At 40.5% G+C, this 14,983-nt stretch overlaps 1 protein-coding gene across 1 annotated transcript in view; it reads left to right on the top strand.

Moving 5' to 3' along the window:
* The window catches only part of BEGAIN (brain enriched guanylate kinase associated), a 250,111-nt gene extending 247,263 nt beyond the window's left edge, over nucleotides 1-2,848 (top strand). Inside the window, exon 8 of the mRNA XM_074230925.1 lies at nucleotides 644-2,848. Coding sequence (XP_074087026.1) covers nucleotides 644-2,029 — 1,386 coding nt within the window. The 3' untranslated portion in view covers nucleotides 2,030-2,848. The remainder of the gene's footprint in view (nucleotides 1-643) is intronic.
* The last annotated feature ends 12,135 nt before the right edge of the window (nucleotides 2,849-14,983 follow it).

Here is a 14,983-nt window from a genome sequence, read left to right as displayed (position 1 = left end):
ATCCAGGTTTTCAAAGGAAAGAAACAAGGTCAGGGGCAGCTAGGTGGTACAGAAATTAGATCACTGGTCCTGGGGCCAGGAGGACCTAAGTTCAAATGTGATTTCAGAGACTTAATACTTAGCTGTATGACCTTGGGCAAGTCACTTAACCCCATTGCCTTGCCAGAAAGAAAGAAAGAAAGAAAGAAAGAAAGAAAGAAAGAAAGAAAGAAAGAAAGAAAGAAAGAAAGAAAGAAAACAAGGTCTCCTAGCAAATTTCTGGCAGAGCCCAGGACTCCTGACTTCTGAGATTTATATTCCTGCCTGAAAACTCTGAGTATCCTGCTTTATTGATTTATTTTTTAATATTCTCATGCTATTGGTGAAGGTTGGACCCCTCTGTTGGTAGTGGATGAAAGGGAGACAAAGGGGGAGAAAGGAATTTTTATCTTGAAATCTAGATTTATTTCCAGAGCACCCCAGAAAAGACCAGAGGCTTTTTGTTTTAGATGGTACTCCCCAACAATCCTTACCATGCCTCTAGTATGGTAAGCACCCTCTGGCAGTTTATATCTTGACCACATTGGCCTGGTTGGATGCCAAGACTGACTTTGATTCTTATCTTTTTCCTCTCTCCCCTCCCTGCCTCACCTCCCTGTTCTAGCTTCCTTCTGACTTTCAGGAGCGGGTCAGCCTCCATATGGAAAAACATGGCTGTGGCCTGCCAGCGCCTCTCTGTCACCCATCCTTTGCAGACACTATCCCCACATGCGTCATTTCCCAGGTCCTGGAGAAGCCTGAGCCTAGCAGCTTGTCCTCCCACCTGTCCAACGCCTCCGCCCGGGACCTGGCCTTCCGGGATGCAGTGGAGAAAGCCAGTCCTCGGACCCAGTTCAAGTCAGACATCTACTGCAGTGACACAGCCCTATACTGCCCTGAGGAGCGCCGGAGGGACCGCCGGCCCAGCATGGACATGCAGGTGAAGGATGTGGGCTTCCTTCGGTCCCAGCACTCCACTGACAGCACGGCTGAGGAAGATGGGTTCCATTCAAGCTTCTCCCATGAGGCCTTTCCTGAGTACGTGGCCTCCCTGCCCACCTCCAGCTCCTATTCCAGCTTCAGTGTAACCTCAGAGGAAAAGGAACATGCCCAGGCCAGCACGCTGACCGCATCTCAACAGGCAATTTATCTGAATAGCCGGGATGAGATCTTCAACCGACAAGCAACTGCTGCCTATGAACGGCCCTGTAGCCCATGCTTTGCCACAGTCCAGGCCCCACAGCATGTGGAACTAGGCCCAGAGGGTCAGGCCACACCCCCCTTTGTCAGGACGATGTCCCCATATGCTGGGGATCCTTTCCGCTTCCCTGCTACCCTGGAGACCCAGCAAGCCCTGGTGGCCCAAAAGCTTCGGAGTGAAAGCCGTGGTGCCCACCGCTCAGATGAGGAGCTGCCAGGTCGGTGGCGGCCTCTGACCGTTGAGGACATTGGTGCCTACTCCTATCCTGAGGCTGGCCGCATCTCCCCCCACAGCTTCCCTGAGCAGTACTTTACTGGCAGCCCTGGCAAGAAGGCAGACAGCCGGGCCAGCCCCATCTACCCCAGCTATAAGGCAGACAGTTTCTCAGAGGGAGATGACCTCTCCCAGAGCCAGCTGGTAGATTCCTGCTTCCTGCCCGAGGATGGCAACATGAATCTGAACATAAGCCCTGGCCGCCCACCAGACCAACTGCCTGCCTATGCCCCCAGTGAGGCTGGTAGTGAGAGGCTCACGGTGCAGATGTGTGGGGATGGCAGAGTAAGCCCTGTCCCTGAGGGAAGTCCCAGACTGAGTGGCACTTATGCCAATGTGAGCCCTACCAGCTCAGCTGGCTCCCTTGAGCCAAGTTCTATGGAAGCATCCCCAGAAATCCACCTGTCTTCCAAGGAGCCAGGTCTCCACTCATCCCTCCACAGCAAACAGCAACAGTTCCAACGGACTCCGAGTACTGGCCTAAGCCGGAAGGACAGTCTGACCAAAGCACAGTTCTACGGGACCCTCCTCAACTGAGCTCCCCACCCCAGAATGCAATAAGGATCACATATGGAAAGCTTGGGTCACCAATACTAGAGTCCAACAAGAAAGAGAGGGGGGAAAAAAAAGAAAGAGAAAAGGAGAGAACATTTTCTCCTCTTCCCCACCCTGACCCATTTGCCCCAGGGGATAAAAAGTTTGCAGCACTGAGAGCATTTTTTTCACACAAACATCTTTTCCACCTATGAGATGAACGCCCTTTTATAGATCTAAACTATTTTTATAAATAAAAGTGGTATTTATTGATACACAGCCTCCAGCTCTCTGGACAGTGAGCTGACTTTTCCCTTTGAGTGCATTTTCAAACAAAAATCTCCTTTATTTTTCTGCATGAGGGCCACTCGTGCCTACCTCTTGGAGAGAAAGGATGGAGCCACTGCAGTAGAGAACACACACACACACACACACACACACACACACACGCGCGCACACGCGCGCAACAAGATAGAAATTTCCACAAACCACAGAGCAAAGCAATCCCAGGAATTGTCCTGAGTAAAACTTGATAGGAAAGGGAATTCAAAAGGGGCAGAGCAGGGGGGAGGGGAGAGTCTATTTTTAAAAGTATTAAAGAGACAAGCCCCAAGGTCTTTCATAATATTCTATTTCTGAGTAAAATCTGACTGCACAAAGTGAAGCAGGTATTTTGTTCTCGTAGCCCATCATGTTACTGCTTTCCTACTCTCAGTTGTACTACCTCAAACATAATTGAGGTTTTCTTTGTCACCTATTTTCTGTAGGCTTGCATTTATATCGTCCATGATGCATGCATTGTCCCAATTAGTACTGTATTTTGCATTACTTAATAAAAGAAACTGGTGGACATAGTTTGAGATGTCTCGTTTTTCGTTTGATGACAGCTTATCCCAGGCAAATGAGATTATTAGCATTGGTCTATCCAATTTCTTCCTTTCAAAAATAACAATAAGGACCAGGTGGGAAGAGAGATACCATTGTGCAGGATGCGATGGACAGGAAAGAGCTTCTTCCCAATGAATATAGAGAGAAAACTGAACTCAAAAGCAGGGTGAGGATGGGGATTCTGAACACAGAGGGAGCGCAGGAGGTAAAGACTTACTCATTCTACAAATGTTTATTAAGTATCTGCTATATGTAAATAGGTGATACAAAAGATTGAAGTCAGGAAAAGTTCAAATCTGGCCTTAGACACTTACTAGCTATGTGATCCTGAACAAGACACTTAACCTTGTTTACCTTGGTTTCTCTTCTTTAAAATGATCTGGAGAAAGAAATACTGCTTTGATATCTTTGTCAAGAAAACTCTAAATAAAGTCATGATGAATTATCACTGAAACTACTGAACAACAATTATTATTAGCCACTGGAACTCCATAGTTTAGATTAGACATGATACCAGGCCTCATGGACAAGATAAAACAAAATCACAGGTTTGAACACACTATTTCTTGGTAAATATGTTAGGTATAAATCAAGTGCTAAGTAAGATCTGAGGAGGAAAGCCATTACTATCCTGGGGAATCATGAAAAGTTCCACAGTGGTGGTGAGCCTGAGAACATATCTTTCAAACCCCGACCTGGCTCCAACCCAATGACCCAGGCCTTTGGGGGTTCCAAAGGCACTGCTGGACAATGGTTTTCACAGGAGACCCTGTTGGGTCAGGCAGTAGTGCTTAAAGAACATAGAAGATGAACATCTATGTATCCTAACCTCCCCCTTAAAGGACAATAGTTAATAATACTTTGTATTTGTAGAAGTTGTGTGTAATTTGGGGAATTGCCATGTATGCTTGATCCCACTTAATCCTCCCTACAGTCCTAGGAAGAAATCAGGGCAGGCATTTTCACAGATGATGAAACAGGTCCAGTGACTTCTAAAAAATAAGTAGCAGAGCTGGGACCTGCCTCCTGACCAGTACTTCAAGCTTCTCTCTCTGAATGACCTTCTCAGATTCCCTTCTCAGATTCAGGAGTCAGTTGGGGACAGGGAGGTTATGAGCCAGACAACTACAGTAACCTCTTCTCTAGTTGCTAAAAGAGTCGTTCTCTTTTAGCTCCCTGGGAATGTCACAGGTTATTCTGTCTGCACAAACCATATCCCCATCAACCTGCCAGTTCTTTATTTCATTTTATGCATTTGTCTTAACATGCTGGAAGGCACAATGGATGGAACACTGACCCTGGAGTCAGAAGAATCTAAGTTCAAACAGCTTCAAACACTAGAAGTGACTTTGTGCCTCAGTTCATCATCTATAAAATGAGCTAGGAAAAAGATATGGCAAGACCACTCTAGAATCTTTGCCAAGAAAATTCCAAATGAGGAAACAGAGTCTGAAATGACTTGAATAACAAAAAGAGTTATTGATGGATTGATTTCCTGGTATTCAATCCTTAGCATATCTTAATTTCTCCAGCAAGCTCATTTTCTTCAGCTTAGCTCATATATATATCATAGAATCTTAAACTTCCATAACTGGAAAGGACCTTAGAGATTATCTTATCCAATAGTCTCATCTCACAAGTAAGAAAACTGAGGACTAGAGAAATTGAGCAACTTAGCTAATATTTCTTCTCTAAACTCAGAAATCATATAGCACATTTGTTTGAACCATGGACTTTAGCACTTATTCCTATTAATTTTATTTAAGAGTATCATTGGCAATAAAAATATCATTCTATGTAATTTATAACATGCTTATGTCAATACTGAGGATTTGTGATTCAGTCAGCATGAGTTATTTCTCACCAATGGAGACTGTATTCTTTCCACAACTTTAAGAGGTAGTTTTCATGAGTCAGTGGGTCCAAAAAATTCATCATTACTCTATGGCCAACCTGAGGTTAAGCTTCTCTGTGGTTAGTTGGACTGATCTTTAGAAGCCAAATCCATTGTTGGTCCTGTGCTTGAAGACTCTCCAGCTTGGCAGGATTGCTTCCAAGCCAGAGAATGCCCTGATGTATTTCTTGTGGTGTTCTGGATGGTTTCATACAATCATGTTGAAAGGCCAGAGGAGATGGCAGCCCTTTTGGAGACCTTCACCATCCTTCAAGAATGGATGGCTTCTTGGAAATCATCCATTTGGTCTGATGCTTAAAAAGCTTGGATTCATACATTAGATTTTCTTTTTAACTCTTTATTGTAGAAGGAGAGCTGTAAGTACAGTTTTCAAGTTGAGAGACCTGGTTAGGTAAATTCACAGAAACACAATTTAAAGCTAGAAGAGAATTTAGCATTCACCTGGTCCAATGTCCTCATTTTACTGATGAGGAAAATGAGCCCAGATGGAGAGGAAACTTGCCTAAATCCCACAGATACTAAATAATAATAAATTATGATAAATAGTTGAGCACATATTAAAAAAGGGTAGTCAGGTCACTCTGAGATAGAGTACCAGGCCTGGATTCATGAAGGCCTGAGTTCAAATCTGGCCTCAGACACTAGCTGTGTGACCCTGTGTAAGTCACTTAACCCTGTTTGCCTCAGTTTCCTCATCATCTGATTCTCAGAAGAATTAGAGCAAAAAATGGAAAACCATTCCAGTAGCTGCCAAAAAACTAAATGGGATCACAGGGTCAGATGCAACTGAAAAATGACTGAACAATGAAAACAATTGTTGACACTCATGTTATAGGTATTGTTAACCTCATTTATAGTTTGGGAAGCAGAAAAATAGGGAAATTATAATTGCCTGTGTTCAACATAAGTAGTAAACTGAGCTTTAAGCCTGGATCATAGCATCATAATAAACTAGATTGAAAGAGCTCACTGATGTCCCCTTTAGATAAGTGACTTGTCCTAAAAGTCACACCTGTTGCATGTGACAGAATCAGGATTTGAACCGGGTTCTCTGACTCCAAATCCAGTGCTCATTCTACATTTGTCAACAAAGATCTTGCTGTAGATGGTGTTTGTATGTCTTGTGATTGTATGCAACTCAGTATATATAGGGATGGGTTCTGATTTTTGTCTGATCTGACTGTGACTGAAAAATCATCATTATTTTTTTCACTAATAACGACTTGCTGTAGCAGTTTTAAGATTTTCAGGGAACTTTTCTCACCACACTCCTAAGAAGAAGGTGGTGTAAATATATAAACCTCCATTTTAAAGGGAAATTGAGCCTAAATTTATAATATAAATTCCTTGAGGTCAGTGATTGCTTTGGTTTTTGTCTCAAGCACAAGAATCTAGCACAATGCCTTTCATCTAGTATGCACTTAGTAAATTCTTATTGAACCTAATTGAATAATATTCTATTTATCTATGTACATATATCATGCCACTTACTCAGTAGTTTGGAAAATAGAGAACAGGGATTGCCATTTTTCATCTTCTCCCTAATGCTTAGTACAGTGCTTAATAAATAAATATGAAATAAGCATGTATGAAATTTTTGTTTAACTTTGGAGTGACTTGCATATGGTCACATAGTTTTTAAGTGCGTATAGAGTTGTCCAGAATGGGAATGGGTTGCCTTAGGAGATAATGTCTCATCAAAGGAGGTATTCCTATAAAGGATGACTTACCATTTGTTGAGAAATTACAGAAGGAATTCAAGTTAGACTAGTGGACCTACCAGGTCTTTTTCAGTTTTGAGATTCTGTAATTTTTGTGTTGATAGATCAAAATGAGAAAATGGATTTTGTGTGAATGGAATGGACAAGGGAATTCAACTATTAAATGTTTCCTCTGAGTCAGCTCCTGTACTTGATGCTACAACTCGTGAACCAGGCTCTAGGGTCTGTGATTAGTGCTTATGTCATTAAATCACATCTGGCTGTAACCACTTTGTGATAATCTGTAGCCTTGAGGCAGAAGAGAGAATCTAATGACACTATATACCCCTTCTCTTTAAGTCTGGGATACTGACCTCTTCTTTTCCTAGTGACCCTTCAGATGTTTATCCTATCAGAAGTTTTTTTCCCCAAGTCCCAATAATCCCAATCTTTTACACAAATTTAATTCAAAAAATATTTACCAAATGCTACTCAAGGTCAAGTTCTACACTGAGGAAATAAAGATTAAAAATTATATGTATAAGTTTCATTTATTAGAAAGAATGAGATATGCTTAAACAAATAAGTGTGAAACAAGGTGGAAGGTGGAAGTAACTACAGTAAAAGAAAGATTGGGATAAGGTACTTGAAGGAAAATGGAAGGAGTTCTTTCTTGATCCATTTACAGGTAGATAAGAGGATCATAGATTTATAATTAGAAAGAACCCTACAGGGTTCATTTTATAAATGAAAATATTAAAGTCTAAGGTCACACAAATTATAAGTTGAAGGTACAGTATTTGAATTCAGGTCCACTAACTTGATTAAATCTTATTTTCAGCAGGGGCAACCTGGTAGATCTTTTGGTGTAAATTCCTGGTTTTGGAAAGAAGCTCTGATCCTCTAACAAAGGTAAAGCAGATAGAGTCAGGAAGACTCACATTCCTGAATTCAAATGTGGTCTTAAACACTTCCTAGTTGTGTGACCCTGGGAAAGTCACTTAACCCTTTTTGTCTTCTCTGTAAAATGAGCTGGAGAAGGAAACGGCAAACTATTCAAGTATCTTTGCCAAGAAAACCTAAATGAGGTCGTGAAGACTTGTACACAACTGAAATGACTGAACAACAAGTATAATTTCCTATATTCAAATCTTGTATTAAAGGAATAAGTAGAAAAACCTGTGAGTAGTATTGTTGATGTTTTATCTCTAACCTTCCTTCCAACTCCAAATTCTGAACTTCTATCTGCCAGCTGCTTCTGACTCTCTATTACCAAGAATGAATTTTGCTACTACAGGTTGTGAAAGCAATAATTCAATCTCCAATTCAACTAAAATTGTTACTAAGCACCTACCAAATCTGCCAGGCACTGTGATGGCTTCTGAAAATACAAATGCAATCAATGACACACTCCCTAACTTCAAGGACCTTATACTCTACAGGGGTCACACAGAATGTGTTTGGATAGGAAAATATAAAGTATGGCTCAAGAGGCAGAGAGACTGAGGTGGGATGGGAGATCAGAGAAAGGTCTTCTGCAGGAGGGGGCACCTGAGCTGTGTGTTAAAGGAAGTCAGGGATTCTTAGAAGTAAAGGTGAGGAAAGCATATGTTCCAGGTTTGGAGGCAGTCTGTGTAAAAAAAAAATTTGAAAGAGAGAATGTTGGTAAACACAAATATGTATAGAATGATTTTACATATTTATGTCTAAGGGTAGCCATCTATAGAGCAGGGGGTACAAAAAAGAAAAAAAGAAATTTATATAATGTTTCATATATATATATATATATATATAAGGAGTAGATAATAATAGATTTGTAGATTGATATGCAATCAGCCATTTTATTAAACTATATTATGGAAGTGCTTGTTTTATTACATAAATTAAAAATAAAATTAAAAAGTTTATTTTTAAAAGAGAGAGGGAATGCCACATATGTCAAGCTGCTAGTAGGCCAGTTTGATTGCAAGAGAGGATGTATGTAGGAAAGAGAGTTAACATAAAGTAAAGCTAGCTTTAATTCCTAGAAGCTCAGGATACTACAGATGTCTGACCAGGTCGGGGACATAGTTAGAGCTTGAGCCTTAGGAAGATCTATTTGTCAGCTGTGTTGGAGATGAAGAGAATAAAAGTAGGGAAAGTCATCAGTAGACTATTAAAATAGTCCAGGTAATGAATGCAGAATTGACCTTAGGGTGTTAGCTGTGTGAGTAAAGAAGAAAGGATGGGTTCTAGAGTTGTGGAGGTAAACTCAATAAGTCTTGGCAGCTGATTAAGCAATGCACCTAACCCTGATCTTTGACTATATAATTTAAAGTTTTACCCTTTGATTTATTGCCATCCAGACTCAGTTGCTAGCCAGGCTGGTTTCAGTAGTCCAGATCTCATACAACATATACCAGATCAACTATTTTCTAATTCAATTCAATAAATACCAAATATGTACAATGCACTGTTCTGATATCTGCCAGAGATTTTAAAAAAAAGACATCATTGGGGCAGCTAGGTGGCACAGTGGATAGAGCACCAGCCTTGGAGTCAGGATACCTGCGTTCAAATCCAACCTCAGACATTTAATAATTACCTAGCTGTGTGGCCTTGGGCAAACCACTTAACCCCATTTGCCTTGCAAAAACCTAAAAACAAAAAAAGACATCATCCTTGCTCTCAAAAAGCATATCATATATTCCATACCACCCTCATCCCCACTAAAGTATGTAGTTACAGCCTAGTAGAGTAGAAAGACACTGACTTTAATCCGAAGATTTGTCTTCTAGTCCCATCATTGTTACTTATAGGTATATAAATTGACCTTGAACAAGTCACTTAATCATTGGTTATTGTGCTAAGCAATAAAGGTACAAAGACAAAAGCAAAATAATCCTTGACTTCAACAAGCTTATATTCCAATGAGACTGTATGTGTGTATGTATGTATATATATATGTATATATATAATAAGATGCATGCAAAACAAATATATAAATAAAAAGCAAAGTATCAGGAGGGTGAGGCACTAATAGCTGAGGGCACTAGGAAAGAGCCACTTGAAATATGTGGTGCTTGTACTGATTCTCAAAGAAAACCAGATTCCAGAAAACAGAAGAATGAAAGGTGGCACAACAAATGCAAACACATGGATGGAAATGGAGCATCACATTTGATAAATAGCAAGTACTGACCAGTATGGGTGGATCAAGAATAACTGGAAAGGGAAAAAGGGATCAGCTATAAAGAGCTTTGAAAAAAAGCCAAACAAAAGATTTTATGTTTATCCTAGAGGTAATAGGGAGCAACTGATTGAGCTTGTTTATGTGTGAAGTCGAGATACAAAGCAAAAAGTAAAAGTCTCTATCTTCAAAGAGCTCACATTTTACAAGGGTTATACAGCAAGGTACACAAATAAATAAATATAAAATAATTTTAAGAGACAAGGAGTACTAATACTATAAGGAGGTATATGTGGGGTTAAGGTTATTGCAGAAAGGCTTCCTATAGGAAGTGATCCCAAGGTATCCTACCCCTATATAGCAGGATTGGAGATCAAAAGACATGATATATACCCTTTCCTTTCTCCCTTTTTGCTCATATTGTTACCTGAGCATGGGAAGACTTCCCTTTGTTTCCTCCATTGCATTCTTCAAATCCCTGTTCAAAGGCAGCTGCCTCTAGGGAAGCTTTCCCGAATCCTACCAAATCATACATGACTTTCCTCAGATCACAAAGGTCACTTAACACTTTTCTCCAACTATATTTCTTCTGTTCAGGAATATGTCTTAGAGACAGGGACTGAACTTGTAGTTTCATCGGGAAAAACTCCCAAGTGAGGAAAATACATTGCTTGCTATGCTCTACACCTCTTAGGTTCAGAATTTCCCAGAATCCTGGGAAGGTGCAGTGATTTGCCAGGGTCTCACTTCCAATCTGTATCAAAACTCTGTTTTTCCATCTCTAAGGCCAGTTCTGTATTCAAAATATTTTATTGACTCACCTATCTTCTCTTTTTTTATTAAACTGTGAGATCTGTGAGGGCAGGAACCTCTTTCTCATTTATACATTGTCCTCTCTCCCAGAGCTAAACTCAATATAAGGTAGGTGGCAGGAGTTCAAGTAATATTAATTTAACTTTCTAGCCACTGTGAATGGAAGAACAATAGAACTATATCTTTTTCTTCTGCTAAGAGGTATTCAAAATCCAACTCTGAAAATCCTTGATAGCAAGGACTAGGTTATCTGTGTATTCCCAAAACTGTGCAGGGAGCCCCAAAGACGAAAAGCTATCTATGGACAGTCAGGTAAGGCAAACTCATGCTGTACATATTGAGGACTGCATCACTGTACTCCACTCCATGCAGACAGGAACCATTTCCTTTGTTAAACTTTATACCATTCCCCTGCTCCAGCACTCAAAATTCAATTAAGCATTTATTAAATATTTTTTGAATGAAATCAAATACCTCATTGCATCACAGAACCCAGAATATCAAAGCAGGAAGAGACTAGAACTCAGGATATAGATGGACTCATAATGAAGTGAGTTTTTATTTCTGTAAATTAATTCTCTAAATTCTCTATTTTAATACTAAATTAAGTGCTAATTTTAATTTCACTTGAATTATAATTTAATTCATAAATTATTCATATTAATAACTCCAGTAGAAATGTACAGGTCCCATTTTAGCAACTGGAGATGAAGTGAAAATGGGCTGCCTCAGGTGATACACAAGTCACCCAACTTGGAGTTGTAGCAGAGCAGAAATAGGAGGGACCACCTGTCAGACAAATTGTAGGGGGAAATTCCTCTTCAGATCTCAGAGGATGGTCTCTGAGGTCCCTTCTCCTTCCTAAGGCTCTGGGGTTGATGCCATGAACTATTCATTTCCCATCTCTCCAGTGCAGTTACCACATAGTACTTTGTTGTCAATCTTTTGCCGATGCCTTTTCCTAGCACAGAGCAGGCCCTGAGTTCTTGAAGGCTAGACCAGTAAAGCACAAGGTTGAGGCAAATCCTCCCAAGTTGGAAAAGCCTTTGAGTGTGGGCCTAGCAAAAGACTAGGGGCATATCAAGCATGAAGGGAGGGGAACACCACAGGAAAAGTAGTCATCTGGGGATGAATTTCTTTGGTCATAATAACTCATAAAAATTGAGCCTACATGAAGGGAAGACCCACAGCAATAAAATCACAAATCTTCTGGAGTTCTAAAGAAAGGCATATTACATTTTTCAATTATATATACTCCTTAAGGATGGGGACTTTCTTCTTTATCCCTTACCACTCTCAAGGGCAAGGTCTGACTCAGGTTCTGAGGAACTGTTTGTTCAGCAAATGAATGGATGATTGTGGCAGGGAAATGTCAGTGCTTTGAGATTTCACATGAAAGAAGGCTGTTAAGTTCCTTGGAGACAGTTCATGTGCATTCATTAGCCTGCCCCCAATAAATACTGCAGCACTGTGGGAAAAGCCCTAGATAGACTAACAAGTTCTGAGTGAGAGTTAAAAAAAGCACTTCTTAAATGCTTACTACGTTCTAGACACTGTGTTGAGCAGTAGGTATATAAATGCAAGTTAGGTATCCCTGACCTCTAATTGGGGAAGACAACACATGGGAAGAGAGTGTGACTTACAGTGCAATGATAACTAGAGAGTGCTGTATTGGACCTGTGACCAGATCTAAACAAAGTGGAAAAATAAAAAGTTTACCAATCAGAACCCAGAGTCACAGAGATTGTTTTTAGTCCAAGTTGTGACACTGATTTTAGTCCAAGTTGTGACACTGATTTGTCCTGGGCAAATCACTTCCCTTGAAAATGAGATGATCTCTAAAGTCTCATCCAATTCTTTTTTTAACAGATTCTGGTACTATATTTTAATATTTTTCACATTACTATAACAGTCATGCTGTAAAAGTAAACATAACCCCCTCCCTAACATAGAGAAACCTCAAGAAAAGTGTGAAAAGGTGTACCTCAGTCTATATTCAGACACTATCAGCTCTTTCTTTGAAATGAATAGCATTCTTTTATCATAAACCCATGAAAGAAATTGCTTCAATATGATTTTCGCATGGTTACTACTGATAGCTATATTTCCCTCCATCATATTCTCCGCACCCCATTTATCTTATTCCCTCTCTCCTTTCACCCTGTCCTTCTTCAAAAGTGTGTTGTTTCTGACTACCCTCTCCCACATCACCTACACCTCCCTCCTCTACCCCATCCTCTTTCTCCCAGCCCTTCCCTTTCCTGTTTTCCTCTAGGAAAGATAGACTTCTTTTTTACAAGGCAATGGGGTTAAATGACTTGCCCCAAGGTCACACAGCTAGGTAATTATTAAGTGTCTGAGTTCACATTTGAACTCAGATCCTCCTGACTCCAAGGCTGGTGCTCTATTCACTGTGCCACCTAGTCACCCCGAGTCACTTCTTTTTTTTTAGGTTTTTGTAAGGCAAATGGGGTTAAGTGGCTTGCCCAAGGCCACACAGCTAGGTAATTATTAAGTGTTTGAGACCGGATTTGAACCCAGGTACTCCTGACTCCAGGGTGGGTGCTTTATCCACTGTGCCACCTAGCCACCCCATGCTCTGAGTCACTTCTGATGAGAGTAAAGGCTCACTCACTCCCTCTCACATTCCCCCTTTTCCTCTCTTATTCCCCTTCTTGCCTCTTTTATGTAAAATAACTTACCCCATTCTACCTCCGCTTTCCCTTTTTCCTAGTACATTCCTTTCTGCCCATTAACTTCATCTTTAATATATTATACCTTCATATTAAGCTCTCTCCTGTGCCTTGTCCATATCTACACTCCTTCTAACTGCCCTAATAAATGAAAAGGTGCATATGAGTTATCAGTATTATCTTCCCATGCAGGAATACAAGCAGTTCAACATCATTAAGTCCCTCATAACTTGCCCTTCCCATCTTCCCTCTCTCTATGCTTCATCTGAGTCCTATATTTGAAGATCAAAGTTTTTGCTCAGCTCTGGGCATTTCATCAGGAAAGTTTCAAAGGCCCTATTTCATTGAATGTCCATCTTTTCCCTTGGAAGAGGAAGTTCAGTTTTGCTGAGTAGTTGATTCTTGCTTATAATCCAAGCTTTTTCCTTCTGGAATATCATATCCCAAGTCCTATAAGCCCTTAATGTAGAAGCTACAAAATCTTGTATTATCCTGTCTGTAGCTCCTCAATATTTGAATTGCTTCTTTCTGGCCATTTGTAATATTTTCTCCTTGTTTTGGGAGTTCTGAAATTTGACTATAATATTCCTGATAGCTTTCATTTCTGGATCTCTTTCAGGAGGTGATCAGTAGATTCTTTCCATTTCTATGTTATCCTCTGCTTCTAGGATATCAGGGCAATTGCCTAGAGAATTTCTTGAAAAATGAAGTCTAGGTCTTTTTTTTTAGTCATGACTTACAGTCCAATAATTTTTAAATTAGCTCTCCTAGATCTGTTTTCCAGGACAGTTTTTTTTCCAATAAACTATTTCACATTTTCTTCTAGTTTTTCATTTTCCCCCCTTTTTATTTTATTTTTATTTTTTATCAGTCTTTAATATTTATTCTCATTTTGTACAAATAATGTCTTTTTAACATTAATAAAATATTTTTAAGAGTAAACAAAATAACCCCTATCCCCATAAATATAGACTTGCTTGAGAGATGAAGGGGAGAGAAAAAAATTAAAATTAAAAAAAATAATAGTAATAATTGTAGGTATGGCCAGGTGGCACAATGGACAGAGCACCAGCCCTGGAGCCATGAGCACCTGAGCCCACATCAGGCCCCGTAGACCCAACAATCACCCAGCCATGTGACATGCAAGCCACCTGAACCCCACTGCTCTGCAAAACCCCCCCCAAAAAAGAAAAAAAGACCCAAAATAAAGTAATAATAGTAGGGGTGGCTGGGTGGCAGACAGAGCATTGGCCCTTGAGCCAGGAGCACGCATGTCCAAATCTGGCCTCAGACAACCAACGATCACCCTGCTATGCATCTCCAGGCAGGCCACCCAGCCCCATTTGCCCTGCAACCCCCCCCCCACCAAATAATAATAATAAAAAATGTGCTTCCGTCTTTGTTCCAACACCAACAACTCTGTCGTGGGTGGATCACATTCTTTATGGTAAGTCCATCGCAAAAGTTACTTCCATATTTTTCCAAAACTGCCATTGCTGATTGCAACTCCCTCCTTTCATATTTCTCCACTACCATTTACTATATTTTCTCTCTCCTTTTACTCTGACTCTGCTGTAGGGTAGCTGAGTGGTGCAGCAGACAGATCCCTGGCTCTGGTGCCAAGAGGCCCTGAGCCCCCATACCACCCCTTAGGCCCAGCATCCACCTGGCACTATGGTCCAGGACAGGCTATCCAATCCCAGCCCTTTCAAGAAGTAAAAAAGAAAATGTGTTATATCTGACCACTCTCCCCCCATGGTCCATCCTCTCCTCCTTCAT

This window comes from Macrotis lagotis, chromosome 1 (genome assembly GCF_037893015.1).
Source record: "Macrotis lagotis isolate mMagLag1 chromosome 1, bilby.v1.9.chrom.fasta, whole genome shotgun sequence".
Lineage (NCBI taxonomy): Eukaryota > Metazoa > Chordata > Mammalia > Peramelemorphia > Peramelidae > Macrotis > Macrotis lagotis.
Note: the sequence above shows the minus strand (reverse complement) of the source record. Positions and strands in the feature narration are given on the sequence as shown.